This window comes from Bos mutus, chromosome 22, assembly GCF_027580195.1.
Source record: "Bos mutus isolate GX-2022 chromosome 22, NWIPB_WYAK_1.1, whole genome shotgun sequence".
NCBI lineage: Eukaryota > Metazoa > Chordata > Mammalia > Artiodactyla > Bovidae > Bos > Bos mutus.
In genome coordinates, this window is record NC_091638.1 from 37,744,285 (window position 1) to 37,763,273 (window position 18,989).

General features: G+C 47.7%; 1 protein-coding gene across 17 annotated transcripts in view; it reads right to left on the reverse strand.

Moving 5' to 3' along the window:
- Window positions 1–18,989, reverse strand: part of ATXN7 (ataxin 7) — a 156,846-nt gene that overhangs the window by 22,481 nt on the left and 115,376 nt on the right. For 15 of the 17 annotated variants that reach the window (XR_011461974.1, XR_011461975.1, XR_011461973.1 and 12 more), the window contains 5 exons: window positions 18,784–18,866; window positions 14,056–14,321; window positions 12,412–12,610; window positions 11,986–12,107; window positions 6,664–7,654 (listed from right to left, as the gene is read on the reverse strand). Coding sequence is in view for 8 of the 17 variants with exons in the window: in XM_070359794.1 (XP_070215895.1) it covers window positions 6,664–7,654; window positions 11,986–12,107; window positions 12,412–12,610; window positions 14,056–14,321; window positions 18,784–18,866 (1,661 nt within the window). In the remaining 9 variants the exon portion in view is untranslated. Of the gene's footprint in view, window positions 1–111; window positions 4,201–4,305; window positions 7,655–11,985; window positions 12,108–12,411; window positions 12,611–14,055; window positions 14,322–18,783; window positions 18,867–18,989 lie in introns of those variants that run through there. The other 2 variants (XM_070359800.1, XM_070359799.1) reach the window with 2 other exon arrangements.

The window sequence follows — 18,989 nt, forward strand, 5'->3', positions numbered from 1 at the left end:
GGGCTTTACAAGGGTGTCTGATGTTAAAAATGAAGAGTCAGACTAGATCGGGAGAGGTTCAGGATCACAACGAGGCAGAAACATGTAAAATATTTCATGCAGCCAACCTTATTTATTGAGAAATCCTAGTTTTATTGCCCGTTAACATGTTTGTTCCACAAACTAATTTCTCATAAAGCAAAGCACAACTTTTCTTATAAATAGTATAAATTATTTTATTTACAGAACTTGTTACAAAACAAATAGACTATATATTTCTTCTTCTCTTTTAAATATCCAAAGTAATCCTCTATCCCTTGACATTTGTTCATGTTCTATACAGCAGCCAACAAAAAGTCCAGCTGAGATGCTCTTGATTATGTGTACAAATGATCAAACTATTCACACATTTTAAACAGGAGATTGCTTTTATAACCAAGCTCAAAGGGAAGAAAAAAAAAAGAAAGAAACCGGCAAAATGCTTTCAAGGCCCTACACTCACACTGACAGTATGTAGTGCTCATTTAAATGATCTGAAAATGTAAAAGGTTTTACACAAAATGTAAAAATGATTATTTTTCTGCTAAACATAATGAAACTTTTAACAATCATTTTTCCAAAGCCCAACTTTCCCCCCCACCGCAGGACAGAATGAGAGACATTAAGAAATTCCTTGGCAACAGAACTCTTGCAGGAAGACAGCTGCCTTTATAAGTTACATTTTTTCAAATTATACATTTTTTTTCAATGTTCTCAGAGGTACTCTGTATTATATTTTTTGGAATACAAAATATTTTAAATATTCTATTTTAAACTCTGCATTTCACGAGTGAATAACAAAACGGACACGCTGTTAAGTTGCTGGCTGACAGAAGATTTGTAACCCTTGGTGCCACTGGGCAATTCATTGCCAGTTGAATTCCTGTGAACCAAAAGGTCTTGATTTTAAAACACCTTATAAAATTACCAGCATTTGGTGGTTTTCAACTCCTCCCCTAAAATTTAAGTAACAATATTTAGGTGGAAAAAGCAAACTCCAAAAAAGTTCAACTGAACATTCAAGTCTTTTTAAAGAATCTGTCTAAGCTTAAAACTAGGTTCAGGCACTTTCAGTTTTGTGTTTTTCCCATTAGTTTTAATCGCATCACATACTAACACCCGTGTGCTCGGGGCGCACACACACACACACTCACTCTCACACATAACAAAAGAAAAGCAGTGTGTCACTTGTTACATGTAGTCTACAGGGAAATCAAGCAACTAGGGAGAAGCAATGCCCACTTCATCTGCACGAATCCACTCCCGAGACACTGAAAGGGACAGAAGACTTTCACAGAACAGAGGCGTCCCTTACATGGTAAAGGAGGCAGGTCCTAGAACTACTGGCTTGGCAGTGAGCCACTTCAAATTATAAAAAGGTATTTACTTTTATTAATTAATAAATAAATACTAGATGATCTCAACTGTACCAAAACAGGATATCAGAAAAAAAGACCTGTGCAAAAATACATATTTAAATATGTACAATTCATTTTTAACAAAATATGTCTTCTCAAATAGGGATACTTCCATATTTATAATAGAACAAGAAATTCCAAAATAAAGATACAAAAGTAGGTTTTCGTATAATTCTTTGTTCATCATTGCAGCACTTTTTCTTTTTTTGTAAGTTAAGAAAACTGCAGGAGTTGTCACGGAATTCTATTGGAAAGAATATAAAAGTTATCTTGGTTTTAAATTGATACCAAAGTCTGTCTAGAAATAACCCAACCACTGCAAATTTGGTTTCTGCAAGTTAATTCAGTTCAAAAAAATACTTGTACTCCCGTGTTTTGAATGGTCTTACTTGTTCATTATAATAAAAAGTAGTTGTAGGAGAAAATAAAAATATTTGAACAACAGTCTAAAATTTAATAGCACTGTTTAGAATAGGTCTGTTTGTGGCAGGCAGAGTCCAAAATGGCTAATTTCCTAATCCCGATGCTCTGTGTACTACCGGGAGACAATAATGAAATTAAAACCTCAATCTAAGAAATCAAAGGATCAAGATTCACTTATCTAAATATCTACATTATTCTGAGTCAACTTTCTATCATGGGTCCTATTCACATCTTCTGGAACAACATGATCTGTCTACAATTCCATCACTAAAAGCAACTTTATTTATAACCATCAAGTCCCCTTGGCTCTGAAAATAAATTCTACCCATCCCCCATTGCACTTGTCACTGAGGAATCAGCTAGGTACGTTCTGACTTCCTCTTACCTCCTTCTGTCCCTCTCCTGGGATGAAAAACCAGACCAACCTCTCCTAACCACACCAAATGGGCCCATCTGTGTACTCTTCTTACAAGCTCTCTTACAGTATCATTTTAAAAACATTTACTAATTGATTGCATAATAACTGAACAAGATACTGTTCTCCCCTTCCTTTAAAAAAAAGAATCAATATTTTACATCAATTTATAGTTAAAGTATCTCCATAAACTTTGTTATCTTACATAATAATTCTGTAGCAATTCACATTATTAGGCTGGTAACCAAGTATTTATTCATTCTACCTGTTGTTGACTGAAAATTCCCTGAATCTGAAGTTTGTAATCCAAGAATTGTAAGGAAAATAGATGCACTGACTGGCTCTGTCCTGGCTCTACCCGGGGCCATGATTGGAGCCTTGGGAAATTTACCCTGTGGTTGGCAACTTCCTGTGTTCCTCTAAGTGAAATGCCTGGTTCTCCTTTCAGGAGGTGCCGGTGGAATCAACTATTGAAAAGCTCCAGCTCATCCCCTCAAATTCAATGGCACCTTCTCAGGCAGAGATGCCTTAACCTATCAAACTCTTTCTCTGGGGGTTAAGTACTAGAAAAAACACTCTGGGTGGGTGGGGGGTGGGTGGGTGGTCTCTGAAACCCTCAGGAACATCACAGGCATTAATCCCAGGAAAGGAGGTATGTCACGGAGCACCCCACCACCTCCACATGGGTGCCGTCACCTGCACCCCGCCCTGGGTGCCTGCTGCCCACCTCAATGCCATCCCCAGAAACGTGTGCAGCGGCAGGATACGGGGTGTAGATACGCACAACACCGGGAGTGCTCCAAACAGAAATTGACACTTAGTCCCAGGACAGGATCCAAAGAGGTTGAGGGGAACACACAGAGCGCCTCGGAAACATCTAAGTATTCCAGTGACTTGGTGAGTGACAGATTCTGCTGCATCCCAGTTATTTCATGTTACAAAGGCAATTTTTAAAAACAGGAGCCTGGGCAGGATAACTGGCCTAATCATATTGTTTAACATGAAAACAAAGGTTAAAAAAAAAATCAATCTCTTTGGAAATCGTGGAAAATTTTCCCCCACAGTGATTTTTATCTGCCCCCTCCCATCAAAATTTGTCTTTCCATATCAAAATTGTCTGCATTTTCTTTTCTTCTTTTAAATTCACACAGAATTGCTTTTGTACCATGAAAAGTAAGCCTCTACACTGGTGTATCCTTGCTCTCTGGCCATCAATGGCTTTTAAACCAGTTCACACATGAAAAACTTCTGACGGCTTCTGATCCCAAATTACTTGCAAAAGGCTGGGCGAAAACACAGGCTCTTTTATCACGGCGCCTCACACTAACGTCCACACTCCATTCCGAACTCCCGATGTAAACACCTAGCCACAGACTCCCTTCTCCAGAGGGCTGCTCGGGGTGCAGCTCTGCTTGCCCCCAGAGGTCTCTCCAGTTACGGTATCTGACTGCTGGAGAGGGACCTGGGGCCTACAGATGCCAGGGTGAGGGAAGACCTAGGCAGGGAGAGTGAGGGAGGGAGAGAGGGAGCAAAGACTACAGTCACACTCTTGCCGAGACACTGGCGCCAGCCAGCCTCCTCCAAGAGCGGCTCGGTGATACACCGCAGGTGCAACAACGAGACAGGAACTTCTCACAGGTGGCAGCAAGCCGTCCAGACCTCTAACACTGATAAAAGCAACTCGGTGGCTGGACTTGATCCAGTGTCCTGTAACGAGTACTCACTGCTACAGACAAAGCTTCAGGGGCATCCTCATTAAAACAACGGCCCGGCAGATTTCTACCCTCGAGGCCCACAGGAGGCTGGGAAAACAGACTCAAAGGTGTCGTGGAATCCAGAGTGATGAGTGGAGGTGTAACTTGTCGTCCAAAGTGTCCACATTATTCCTCCCCATGCTATTTCCAGCTGTCAGGGATGGGCCTTTGGCTTTCAAAAAAGAGGGGGGTGGGGAGACATCGAAAGGTAAGTAAGCGGCTGTCCCCAGCCCTGCCCTGATTCTAAAAAGGTACTCCCAAGGCCACGCACCGCTCATGTCTCCTCTGCCCGGGCCGTGCCAGGAGCAGGCAGCTAGAGAACTTGGTTTTAGCTTTCAACAGTCTCCAACGACCTTGGGCACAACCCTTCTAAGAGACTGGCTCTCAGAAAACAGTCCAGAAGAGATGCAGCCTGGGTTTCTAGCTTAGAGAAAAGGCTCACATGTTTGCCTTTTGGTTCTATTTACGGATGCTGCTTCCTTGAGGCTTTTCCAGGTTGTCAACTGAGAATTGAACAAGGTCAAATGGGCGAACACACAGGTGTGAAAGCTCACACCCAAGGCGGAGGGGAGGCAGGGAGAGGGAACTCTGGCCTTCGCTGGCCTGCAGTGAGCTATTTTTAGGTCCTTGGTGGCAAAGCCCACAAGTTGACTCAGGGGCTGGGCGGGCACTCAGCAATATCTCCCAGGCTCCCCAGCAGGTCCCCGATTCTGCTGTTGAAGGGACTCAAACCAGCCCAGTTATCTCGGCTCTAAAATCTGCTCCATGGAGAAGAGCGAGGTCAGGCCCCTAGTGGTCTAAGAGCAGACTTCTGTACAGCATTTTGGAGGCATGGGTCCCTTTGATAGTCTGAAGAAAGCTACTGGTTGCCTCTTGCAGCTAAATGATCAGGGATGTAAAAATATGCAATACTTTTTTGGGCAGTTCGTCCATCCTGTGGTCTGTAGCCATGCCCCACACCCCCCGCCCACCGAGTTTGTGTAGCGTAACAGAAAGTATTGCACTGCACAGAGAAAACCTTTCTCAAATACAAACATGATGTGAAACTGCTTTTAAGGAAAAGAACCTAAACATGGGCTGTTTGTCCAAGGGGGACATAGTCCTCCTCAGATGGTGGAAATGAGAGGTGGCAAATGGGTAGCTCCTGAGCCAAACTTAGCTGAGAGATGTGTGGGCTTCACCAGATCAAGACAAAATGAAAAAAAAAACTACAGAGCTTTGGAAAATGGTTAAATTTCTCATGAAGGTTCAGATGCGCAGTTTCTCTCTGAAATTAGAGCAAGTTTCTGGGAGTCGCCGCTCTGTGCAGACGAGGCGCCCACTCGCCAGTTCTCCACCTTGCCCCTACACCGGGGGCGGTCTGGTCTGCAGTGGCTTCCGTGTGAAGACGGCCCGCTCCGTGACAGTGGTGCGTGCAGTGGGACTTCCCTCCCGGGATTCACATGAATCGGGAAACTATGCTCAGAAGGGTATTACTAAGGGATGGATTCTTACAGGGTTTGCAGTGCATTTTTATGCTTATCATTAAACTATAAATCAAGAAGTTTTCACTTGTCCAGGAATCCTGTTCAAAGGCCCAAATGACACACAAATAGCCCGTATGTATTTGTGGCTCAAAGAGAAGAACTGAAGCAGCTGCTACTGAAATTTATGTGTCATTATTTTCCCCACACCTTTGGCGCCGAGTTTTCATTCACACATATACTGGAGGGAAACTTCTGTCTCATGAAGAAACTTCTTGGTATTTTCTGGACAAGTTCTAGTCTGACATTTATGTTCAGTTTTGAAGATGAGGAAGGGAAAACAAAACCAAACAAAACAAAAAGAGCCTCACATTTTAAAGCAGAGCTCTGAGGGTGACACTGCTGAAATTCCTGCTTGTAAGCAAAGACAGAAAGTGCTCTGCTGAATGAAATGACAAGATGAGAGAGGAGCTGGACAGAACAAAGAGGAAGGTGGAGGAACTGGCCACAGGAACAAACAGCAGCCGGAGGAGGAGTGGGGAGGAGACAAGACACAGCCAGAGAAACCACGGTCAGTAACAAATCCGATGCCCGACAAGCCCTTTTCTAGAAACAGGTCACATTCAGGTTTCTTTTCAATCTGTTAACTTCAACGAGATATTAGTCTTCTGCTCTGCCATAGTTAAATTCTGCTTCCCTGCCTCCTTGGAAAACAGGAAGGAAAACACAGAGGGAGGGAATTAACAAGAAAATCTGAAACTCTTTGATGGGAAAAATATTAACAGCCTTTTTCAAATTTAAATCATCCCTTTCTACATCAGCTTGATTTTCGCCCAGCTTTCTTCAGAAAAACGTACGAAAGGACTGCGCTCCAGCACACGGAGGGCCCCACCGTCATGCAGGATGGTGTCCACCGCCCCAGCTGCTGAAATGCGCTTGGTGTGGCCTCCTTAGCCAGGAGCATCTTCCGAGTCATCAGAGAGTCTGGCAGAGAGGCGCCCGTGTGACCTTCATCTGGCCTTCAACTCGGCCTTTTCTTAAAAGACACCGTGAAGCCGGACACTTGCTTTTAGGCAAACCCACCAAACCGACCACACAGATCTCTGAGTTGATCAACCATGTCAAGGGAGAGGCCACGAGCCTCCCCACGGGGCCCCCAGGCCCTGTCCTACCTGATGGAGGAGGGAGCTGTTCGTCAGCCCCGGTGCCCCCGGGCTGGGGCCCACGTGTTTTGCGTGGACGTTGTTCACGGCCGGCAGTTTGGCCACCTTGGTGGGCTTGCTGCTGCCGCCGCTGCTGTTGACACCACTCGAGCCGGGTGAGCACTTTCTTTTCTTTCCTAGGAGTTTGTCCAAAGGAGTGTGTGAGTGCGGGTAGGCACCGTGGGAGTTGACGGGTAGCTCGCCGCCGGCCTGGTGCACGAAGGGGCCGAGGGAGAGTGTGGAATCGCCGCTGTTGACCATCACGCTCATCCTCTTGATGGACTCACAGGGGTTCCCGCTGGAGGTGCCCCGGCACCCCGGCTGCTCGTGCCGGCCACCCACCGAGTTCGCTCGGCTGGCCACGCAGTTGAGGCTGATGCCCGGGGCAGAGGCTACTGCTGCGGGGTGGGGAGGTCCAGAATGAGCCACACAGTTTTTCCTAAAAGACTCCATGGAATGAGAAGAAGAGGACGAGGATGACGAGGAGGAGGACGAGGGAACTAACAGTGGGGAGCTGTTTTTGCGTTTCTTTCCTGAGCCGCCGCCGGCACTGCTACTGGCGTTGTGACAGTTCGTGCTGTTACCAGAAGAATCCTTGGGCCGTAAAGACTTGCTGGATTTCAGCTTCTGAGGTTTCCGGGCCATGGGGGAGGAGGGCACGGAGGACAGGCCGGAGGGCGTGGAGGGGGAGGAGGAGGAGGAAGACACTTGTCTGGACTGCATACTGCTCACAGGGTCCACAGCCCCGGAGGCGGCGGGCTGGGCGTTCAGTGTGGTTCCGTGAGCTGGGACCAACTTACTGCTGGGGGAGACGCAGGTGGACGAGAGCGGGACAGGGGAAGGTGACACGGTGGCTGCTGCCAGGTAGCTAACCCCACAGTGTGACGTCGGCACAGAGTTTGTCCGGTGAGGAACACGTGTGGACACAGGCGATGTGGTACTGGGAACGGGCGGGATCTTCCTGCAAAACAGAAGAGGGCATGAGCAGCGTCCACCAGGGCCCTTCGTGGAAACTTTCAGAAGGAGACCTCCTACACCTCTGGCACCGAATACATCCTTTGGTCAGAGGGATCGCGCCAAGATGCTGAGCCACAAGGAGTGTCACTTCAAACTCTTCACACTTTCCTGTGCTCTGAGAACACTGGCCTTAAGTCCATGCGCTGGGGCCACATGTTCATACCATATCCTTTCATCCAGCGCCACGAACGCCCTGATTCTGGCTACTGATCTTCCTTCTTCCTAAACCAGGTCATGGCGCTAGACCTCATGTATCTTCTGCCTAAGACACGGTCACCCCAACTTCTGCTCATCCTTCCGTTTTGGCCCATCATCACTTTCTTAGGAAATATGACTTTCCTAACTTGCTTACTTCCCGCTCTGCCCCATTCCTAGACTTGGGAAGGCTCTGGTAGTTTTAAAACGTGTGACTGAGGATTACTGTCCAGCGTCTCTGCAGATGGAGCAATTCACAGCTGATTTACTACTGTCCATCCAGCACAAGGTCTAGAACACAAAGGCACTCAAACACTAAGAGAACTCATGAACAAACAGGGAAAAAGGAAGGACACAGCTAGTTAGTAACAACTGCCAGGTCCCAGATACTGCCTGCAGAGCTGGGAAGCCCCAAATCTCAGGGGATTTCTGGTCAGTGTTCTGACAATGGATTCTGATAATACTATCTGGGTATCTATTCAAACAGTCACATGAGGGACCCTCCCCACTTTTATTTTAGCTATGACTTTTAAAATCTAACAGCACCAAAATATCAAAAAACCCTATAGCATAATTAACACTCAGGTAGCAAAACAGCAAATGGCCTGACTAGAAGTCAGCTGCCAAGACTGCCCTGCCCCACACTTCACGCGGCAGCTCTGGCTGATCCAACTACCAGCAGTGCTCCTCAGCCTTCAAGTCAGAGAGCTGGCCTAGATCGCTGCCAAATCTCTCTCGATGCTTTCTGAGACGAACTATGCTGCTAAGTCACTTCAGTCGTGTCCAACTCTGTGCGACCCCATAGACGGCAGCCCACCAGGCTCCCCCGTCCCTGGGATTCTCCAGGCAAGAACACTGGAGTGGGCTGCCATTTCCTTCTCCAATGCATGAAAGTGAAAAGTGAAAGTGAAGTCGCTCAGTTGTGTCCAACTCTTAGCGACCCCATGGACTGCAGCCCACCAGGCTCCTCCGTCCATGGAATTTTCCAGGCAAGAGTGCTGGAGTAGGGTGCTGAGACGAACTATAGCTATTCATAAAAGGAATTAAATAACTGCAAGTGTTCACACCAGCCTTAAAACCTTCCCCCAGCAAGAGTGCGGCTCCTACTCTAAGTCTGTGCTTCCAAACGTGGCTGCACGTCACAATCATCCGTGGCGTTCAGGCCACACCAGGATCACGGGGGTGGGGGTCCAGGCACTAGTAACTTCTAGATTTCTCCAGATGCTGAGGTTGATTGAGAAGCTGGGCTTCTATCCCCATGTTACTCACGAAGGATAAGCACTGACATTACAGGAGAGGCTTATTGGAAATGCTGAGTCCCTGGGCCCCACCCTAGACCTCCTTCATCAGACAGTATATCTCAGCAAGACCCCTGGGGCACTGGCACCTGTGAGAAGCCCTGATTGAAACTCAATGCAGGGGCCCCTGCTCCCTGGGTGCAGTGGCGTCTCATGGCCACCAGGTGGCTTAGGAGGACAGAGCCTCAAGGCCAGGCTGCTGGAACCAAACCTGGGGAAAAGGAAAGGCTTCCATAGGGGCAGGGATGTGGACTCTGGATGACATTACTAGTTTCTCATTAAAAAGCTCTTTCAAGTCATTTCCTACCTTTTGCATAAAGAAGAGACCAAAAAAAAAAAGACTAGGCAGTCTTACTGACCTACGTTTGCATGAATAATCCCAAGACATACAAGCAACTAATAAAACTGTCTGTGAGGAGTGGGTGGAAAACAGGAGCATGGCGATCAGGGGAAGTAAAACTTTTTACTATGTGCCTCTTTGTATCCATTTTTCCTTTTTTAGCCAGTCTTAAAAATTAAAAAAAAAGAAAACTCACATCAAAATCTGATGACCATCCCAGCCCGTCCTTGGTGGTAACGGCACACAGACAGCAGACGGAGCACGCAGGCTGAGTCAGAGCAAGAGCCAGCTGCCCTCACTGCCATCCAGAGCCTCCACACGCTGCGGACCACTGAACCACTGCCAGCTTACAGTCCCCCACGCACCCCCGGCTTAGCCACAGCAACCGAAGCACGAGGGCTCAGGACAGCGCTGGGGCTCCTCGCAGGAGAGAGGACGTGCAGCTGCGTCAGGGCGTGGGACCCGGACTGCATCAGGAGGCTCCTTGAGTGCCTCAAAGACGCCACCTCAAGAGGAGTTCTCCTCTGTTGAGAAGTGCTGAGCCGCTCCTGGCAAATCCCAGGGGCTGCCTGTGCCAGCCCCCCTCAATCCCGTGTCGAGAGCACTCATTTCCTCAAGCATCTGGCCTGGCACCTCTCTCCAAGCTCCTACCCACCCCAGGCCTGTATGCCAGCTCATCACTGAGCAGCCTGTCTCTGCTGAACTGATTTTTTAAAATCAAAGGTCATGGTAATGGAAAGAAAGTTTCCTCCTCACTGGGAGCAAGTGACTGATAAGGCAGGCAGACTGCGACACAGCAGAGAGACAGAACAGCAGTCAGCCAGGGGACCCTGCTGCTTCAGACACTACAGTGCAAAGATGTCTCTCCGCAGGAGCCACCAAGAAGCAACTCAAAGTCTCTCACCCAAACCCTGGCCGTAAACCACTCATCAACGTAACAGGGATAGAAATCCCCGGGACTCTTCTAAGCCCTGACGAGTATGTTAAATCCACAGGTCTGTAACCTCCGTGAGCTCTCCAGGTCCCACAGGGTAAGAAACTGAGATTTCACGCATCTTAAAGTTGTCTGATCTGAGGCTACCACCCCCCCCACCAAAAAATATTCCAAAACCACTGCCCAAGTCTGTCTCTGGGTCAAAACACTGTTACTTCATTAGAGCTCTTACCTAGTAAGAACTAGGAACAAACATGAAATAAAGCCGAGTAACACTGCCACGGGGCTGGTCTTCACTATGAACAAATGTAAGCCCTACTAATCACCATAGACATGGTCCTCTGGATCGTGGACTATCCAAGGTCTCTGACAACTTCCTCTGACTATAATAGGAAACACAAGCAGAGAGGCAAATAGATGTACTTGTAGAGTCTACTCAGGGAGGCACTAGGGTAAATGATGCCCAAAGGGAGGATGTGGGATGACTAGGTACTACTAGACAGCCCCCTTTAACAAAGCTCAGTGCTTCCCAAAGTCGGTTCTATCCAACACTAGTCTCCCAGATGCTCCCCTAAAACAGGTTCCCAGGTCACAAGAGCCTGACAGTCCACATTATATATGATATCATCCTATGTTCATTTGAGAGTTACAACGAGCAGCACTCATTAAAGGCTCTGAGAAGTCCTGCAATAACAAAAACTTTCCTTTCAGAAAAAAAAAAAACAAAACTTTCCTTTCAGAAAGACTGGGTTATAAACTTTTTGGGCCACGGAACTCCTCTTCAACTTAAAATCACACTGGGGAAACAGGAGCATGTGTAAGGCCACACAACACGATCGCCTTACTTTCAACTGAAAGCCAGCGCAAACAGCTCCTTTGCCTGAAACCCTTCTCCCCAGGGCTCTAAATCGGTGTCATCCAACCTCTCGGATCTTCTCTTGTTCCAAGAGACTCCTCGCTGGTTCTCAAATAAGCCACGTTCTTTTCTGACTTAAGACCTTCATGTGCACTGTTCTCCTTGCATGGAACCCACTCCTCCTGGCCTGTCCCACGACTACTCTTTCTCACTCACTCATTTCAGCTCAAGGGTCCCTTCACACAGGTTCTCCATGAAGCCCTCTGGCCTGGAGCTATGAAAACTGTATTTGCTACAGTGTCTGGCCTACAGTAATCTCAGTAAGAGATACAGATTATAAGCATTTCTGTTATTCTCTCTTATGACAAGCTATGATGTCTGTTCTCTGTTGCCTGGCTTTCACGTTTCTCCCTGCCCTAGAACCTGAGCTCCGTCCATCTGGAAGCCCCTCGGCCTGAAACCCCAGCACCGAGAACGAGACACATCTGCTGCAGGAGTGAATGCACGAATGATGAAGCCCTTCCTCCAGGGCTGGGCAAGCCCTTATGTTCATCAGAGAGATGATGACCTTCCTTAAATCAGCCCCATAAGCAATGAAGAGGATGCAGCCCCAAGGCCCCACCCGCCCCGGAGGTGGCGGACAGGCACTCACTTCCACAGCTGCGCGTTCAGATGCTTCTCCACCATGAGGTTGAGGGCGCAGCGAAGCCGGTTCCACCTGGAGTCAAACACGTAATAGCCTCTTCCAATCTGCCGGCTCCCAAATGTGCAAAACTGCAAAGAAAGAAAGCAAACGCTTGGGCTCTCGGACTCTGAGGGTGCACAGCCCGGGAAGGAGCGGCCGGGACAGACAGCACTGACTGAGGACTGCGGGCTGTGAAGCATGAATGTGACAATGCCTAGCCCTGAGCGTCATGGAAGAGACTGCGAGCAGCAGCAGATGCGCCCGCCAGAGAGCATGCCGCCTCGGGGCGACCCGCATGGATGAGGGCATGCTGCGGTCCCCGGCACGCCCCCCGGCACTGCCCTGTCCCTGCTGCGTGGGGAGGGTCGGCACGGGGGCGGGTGTGGAACTTACAGATGCTGGCTGAGGATGATGACCTGAATAATGACAGTCCAGTTTTTCAACAGACTCTTCTTTGTCATCGCCTTCTCCCTCCTCACTGGATAACCGAGAAGCTGGCTCAGTGGCAGGCAGGGGAGGGTGTGGAGACTCATAGACTGGAGGAGGGTCAATGGGGGCACTCCCACCTTGCTGAGCAGGGCAGCCTGGAGGCCTTGGTGAGCAGAAAGTGCAGCACTGATCAGATCACACCACATGTCTGGGAATCAGCCGCCTCGACTCAGATACAACCATGTATCCAAAACCACCAGGGGAGCTCTGGGCGCCACCACTAGCCCTTGGGTACACAGATGCAGATCCAGGGTGCCTGGAGCGAAGGGGTCTCTCTCCTGAACCGCACGATGTCAAATGGAGCTTTCTGCCAGGTCTAATCAAAGTCACTTACAACCTTTCTCCTTCCCACCTGGTCCTCCTATTCTCCCCAAAAAAGGCAAGATGTATGTGGAACTTAAGCGAATTCTTTGATTCCTCTTCAAATGTCACTTGGAACTGGGTTACTAAGGCGATCAGTGAAATTACAGGTAACATGCTCTACAATAACAGGGACAGGAGGTGATAAAAGAAGGTGGGCTCATGTGGGTGATCTGGAAGGTGGGACTCATGGACAGTAGTGTGCTTTTCCAACACAGAAAGGCCTCATGTTTCTAGAGTTAAGCCCACTTTGTTTAAGATGGTGGCACTTTAATGAAAAGGTGGCCAAAGAAAGGACTTGCTAAGGATCAGCGGCCTGGCCCTGGGCGCATTCTGGGGCACCTGCTCGGAACACTCCTCCACTGTGCTGAACCAAGGGGCTCACGTGGGGACAGGCTCAGGCACACACTCAGGTTTCCACAGGGAGGCACTTCCACCCCTCATGCGACCATTTCAAGAATTGGACATGTGAGGGGAAAAGGTTAATTAAGCAACAGCAGCCAAGGGTCGGCACTTTCCTAAGCAGAAGGCCCCAATACTGATGGTCGAGACACAAGACCCTCGGTTATCTGTGCCTTTTTCCCTTCTCTCTGGATACAAAGTCCTTTACTTGAACTTGGTTAAATATACAAGCACACACAGGCATTTACTCAGCCCACCATCACTGTGTCTGAGGGATGTGGCTAAGTTCTGACCTGCTGCTCACTGCACAGCTCCAAAGCCTAATGTGCACTCCGGCCAGAGTCCCAGATGAATGAATGAAGATACATGTAAAAGGATGCTATAAAAACTCAGGCTGAATGCCTAGCCCTAGCAAGAATCCCTTCTACTGTATTTTGCAAGAAGCAAGACACATGAATGGGAAATTGGTGCCAAAGCCATGTGAGGTGTCCCCCTCGCTATTACAGGCAGGACCCAGCTTCACCCTGCTCTGCAGGGTCAGGAGACACGCATGTGGAGCAGGCAGATCTAGCTTTACTCTGCTGCTTGTGTTTGGCCACGAAGAGCCCTGGTTGAAACTTACTGATGAACAATTTTTTTTTCCTCTTAAAATAAAACCCAAGTAGGAAACATGCCCTCTTCTCACAACTAGCCTGATGCCTGTCCTCAACAGCATGACACACCAGGACTCTACAGGCTGCACACCTGTTCTCTGAAGGAGGGAGAGAGCTGCAGGATGCGGCTTACCTTGGAAGACTGGGGGTGTGAGGTTTAGGTTTACTAGCTATGAAAGGCTTTGATTCGGAGGGAATCACTCCGTGAGAGTTTTGGTGTGGCTCCTGTGACGTTCTAGGAGGGGTGGGATGTGGGTCCCTGAGAGGCTGCGCTGGTTGCTGAGAGTCCGGATGGCGAATCGATTCCTTTTCCCTGGTTTTGTTTTTGTGCTCGGCTAACAACACGTCGAATCGTTTTCTTCTACCCTGGACAGCCCTCCGCTGGGTTAAGGAATGTGTCTACACACCAGAAACAACAACAAAACAAACAGAAATGGAGGAATGTCATTAATAATTTTTTAATGTCATATATCAAAGAACACCGATGCCAATAAAAAAGCAATCTAGACCGTTAGCATAATCAAAGGCTGCTTAGCATTTGATAAGGGAAAAACCTTAAGAGTATGAATTTTATTTTTTTTTAAAGCTAGAAGCAGATATTCCAGGCTCCAAATGTATAAGACTCTGGTGATGTCACTTCCACCAGAAGAAAGAAAAAAAAGTCAACCATGCCACCTGGTGTGTAACTGAGGGGCAGACGATACAAACAGGTGACAGGTCCTTAAGTTCTGTGTCACTGGAGCAATTCATTGATCAGGACTGTCACCAACCCCACTAGAAAGTCTCTTCTTGGGCCACTTAGAGTTTTCAGTATTAAAAGGGAAGAAACACTTCCCTTTTATGGGATGATACATCCCATAAACATGTATCAGAAAGTCTTCTTTCAGTAACTGCCAGAGAGTAAAAATCAAATACAACTGCTTCTTTATTCCAGAGACAATGCCATAAGGACAGAGGAAGCGGCTAAAGACACCCTAGAAACAGGGGCTGATGCGGCAGAGGGAGATCTGGGAATTAAAGAGTGTGAATCCAAGAGAAGACAGACTGTGAACAGGAAAAGATGCACAGCAGCGTGAAACCCCATGAACATGCACTCACTATGGAAATCAAGAAAATGGGACAGACAGCATTTCTGGAACTGGAGACAATGTGTAATCTCAGAATCAAAAATGGTCACATCTTTAGAAATTTGGAATTACTCTTGAGAAGAAGAAAGGTCAAGTAAACCTGACCACTCCTTCCTGTCAGGACCCCTGTCGGTATTAAAAAAATAAATAAATAAGCAAGGCGCCACTAACCACAGAGGCCCAAATAACACCTCCCAAATATGAGTGAGTCGAGTCCTTCCCTCACGCATGCCACCGCAGCACTACAAATGATCATTCTCGTGTGCTCACTGTCCACACATTATACAAGTACACTGCCCTACAGGCTTACATGTCTGCTGCAGCGGGAAGGATTTAAGGACAGTCAGACTTCTCATTCCCTTGTGCAATTCAGTAACATAACCCAGTCCTTATCAGTCACACTGCAACTATGTCTGCCCAAATGTAACCTGGCACAGACAGTTAGAAACATGAGTAGGGCTTTAAAAAACTTTTTACTTGTTTTTCTTTAATATGTAATATATCCCAAAGTAACCCAAATGAAGCCAAGAACCTGTGTCTTGTTCAGTGCTGTACAAACACCTAGGACAGCACCTGGCACACCATCAATGGCTCAAACGAAAAGCAGATACAAACAGTGGCCCTCCAATACGCGCTGAACGCACACATGAATGCACGATGTCACTGGTCCACCCGCCCGTCTCTCAGACAGATGATGGAGGAGCTACTCCTCACCTGAGCGTCCCCTGGTGCCCGGCATGGCAAGACTGAGTGAAGAAAGTAGGCAGAGACGATGGATATTTCCCAAGCTTGGTTTGAAGAGTAAATAGCATTTCCACTGGGTTCTGAAGAACAGTCTGACGTTGCCCATCAGAACTCTGGGAACTGTCTGAAGCCCACAGATAAAGACCCACTGTAAGGCGGCCCGGGGCCCGGCTTGCCCTAACACCCGTGCTCCCTGCTCCCCACGCCTCTGGCACCAGGTGCTGCTTGCTCTGTCTCCTGCCCACCCCCAGGCTGCCCTGTGGACCCTAAGCTGTTTGCTCTGCCCTCCTCCCATAGCCTTCACACCGACTGTCTCTGCTGTTTCTTCCACCCCTTTTCTGCCCAGACAAACCCCAAGAAGTTCAGCCTCGTAGGCCTAAGGTGAAGGAGCCTCCCCGACTCAGTTCCCCTAGTGAAGACTGCGACTACCCTGGCCTCTCTTTGTATTACTCATCAGAGGTAACTTTTACCATAAAGGGTAGGAGCCAGGCCTTGTTCAAGCCTGTATCCTGGGGCCTAGAGGGAGGTCTGTGCCCACATGTGTGTGCAGTAACTGTTTCTACACGGAGAGGAGCCCGAGTCTACCTGTATGAACATGCAAGGACACAGAACAGAACACTGGATAGATGAGGAAGTGAGGAGGGGATAGCGAGGGTGGCAGGCAGACGACAGAATGACAGGAGTGGGCAGCGGCAGGTGCCCTGACAGCCAAGAGAGCAGACAGTGTCCTCAGCCTAACAGAGACCTGGACAGCAGCCGGGGGACACTGAGCTGGGGCGCTCAAGCGTGTTCAGCCCCACGGCTTAAGAGAGGAAGGGAAAGGGAGACGCAATGACCAACAGACCACGAGAGCAAAGCACGGGCGTCTGTGCCAGGACAGGCCAGTCGCCATGCTGCGTGCTCCGCCAGTTCTATGGTGCACTTGTGCCCCGCCTGGGTAAGGATACATACTAATGCAAAGAGAGGCTAAGCACCCTACTAGACGCTCAAGACCCGTTAACAGAACACGTGAAGGGCAAGCACAACTCGAAGAGACGTGAGAAAAAGGCAGGATCCACATAAAGCCACTGAAGGTTCAGGAAGAAGACTGGGCAAATCCCTTGCAGAACTGGAGTTGATAAGGCTTTTGGTTCATCAGCATGCCTCACAGATAATTAAAGAAGAGCATCCTGGGTAAAGTAAGCAGCCTTCACTAACCACAGTTATCACAACACTGAGAAATCTATGTGGCTGAGAGTCAGGCAGGCAGGGAGAGAGTGGAGAGAGGCTGGCAAGTGTGATACAGTGTGGAGCAGGGCTGAGGGACGCGCTCACGTTGAATGGGACACAAGTGTAACAGAGCTCAAATGGCTACCGTCGACAACGCACCATTCGAAGTGTTCAATTAATACGACGGAAAGCAAAGCAATTTGTCCTGAGGAATTCTTAACTGGGAGATTCAAAGGCGAATTTGAAGTGGAATGACCTCTGTGATAAAATGCAAAATTCAGAACATGCACGTGTATGTATGTTTTCCTCAGAGAAAAGGATCCATAATTCTTTAAAAATTAGATATTTAAAGGTGCTCTTGACCAATCAATTTCCTCAAAATATTCAGTACCTTGTTGCAAGATAAAACCCACACACTAAAATTAAATATTCATAAGAACTATCTACAAATAACATTCCTCATTTCTGAAGATCTTAATATTCCTCCACTGTTTAGTGGGTGAAGTGGAACCTGAATGTCTTTATTCAAACATAATCCTTGGCAAAATTTACTATAATACATCAAAAACTTTATTAATTTGTAGTGAACACCACTAACTTCTATAATTTTTAACCTTCGCCAAACAATGGCTTTAAAATTACTTCAAGGCAATGATTCTGAATACTTTTTGAACCCATCTGCAGGGTAGCTGGGGACATAAACATATATGCTCATTTACAGAGGGTCTACTGAAGCCACCCCTACATCCACACTGATTTTATAGTAAATACACCACCTTCTCATGAGCACACTGGCTGAGTTTTCTAAGGAAAACTCAGGGAAGAAAGGGAGAATCTTTACATTTTCATCGTGTGTGTGATTGATGCTTTTGAACTGTGGTGTTGGAGAAGACTCTTGAGAGTCCCTTGGACTGCAAGGAGATCCAACCAGTCCATCCTAAAGGAAGTCAGTCCTGAATATTCATTGGAAGGACTGATGCTGAAGCTGAAACTTCAATACTTTGGCCACCTGATGCGAAGAACTGACTCATTGGAAAAGACCCTGATGCTGGGAAAGATTGAAGGCGGGAGGAGAAGGGGAAGCCAGAGGATGAGATGATTGGATGGCATCACTGACTCAACTGACGTGAGTTTGAGCAAGCTCCAGGAGGGATGTGGTGATGGACAGGGAAGCCCAGTGTGCTGCAGTCCACGGGGTCACAAAGAGTTGGACACGACTGAGCAACTGAACAAACTGATGCATATGTATACACACACCGATATACATACTTGTGTGTGTGTGTGCGCACACACAGATATAGGATTACACGTGACCTGGGTTTTTTAAAACTAAAAAAATAACACTATCTCAAAGTCACAAATTTTTTAAATTGCTGTAAAATTAAGAACCAGAGATTACACAAACATTTTAAGAATCTACCCATACATGCAAAGGAAATTTCTGGATGTATCCTATGTCAGTACACTTCAAAACACAGTAAAGGGGAGCCTCTCAAATTAAAGGCATTGACGATAACAGATTGATTAGGGGAAAACACTGTCCTCCTGTAAACAACAATGCCCGCTGGGGGCAGTTCAGAACAGCAGTTTATAACAATAGCCCCACGTGTTCTGAATTGGAGGTGTTCTCCATCAAAACAGAGCCAACACCGCCCTTAAAAATCCAGGAAAGTCACCAGAACAGAGGCCCTGTGGGTGAGAGAGACCTGGGGGGGCAGCGCTGCGCAGCCCCGGCCCCCAGCTTCCCGGAGCACTGGGCTCTCCCCAGGGCCCCTCCCTACCTTGCATGTCAAAGACCGGGTGCAGGGCTTCTTGGTGTCGAGGTCGATGACCCCACAGTGGATGTCAGGATCAAACTCTCTTTCTGTCAAAAGCACACAGACATTACCATGGGTTCAACACTCCTTCATTTATTCTGAAAATAGAAATCTGAGATTCTCTTATTTCAGGCAAAATTATAACTTGAAGCAACTCTATCACATTATCA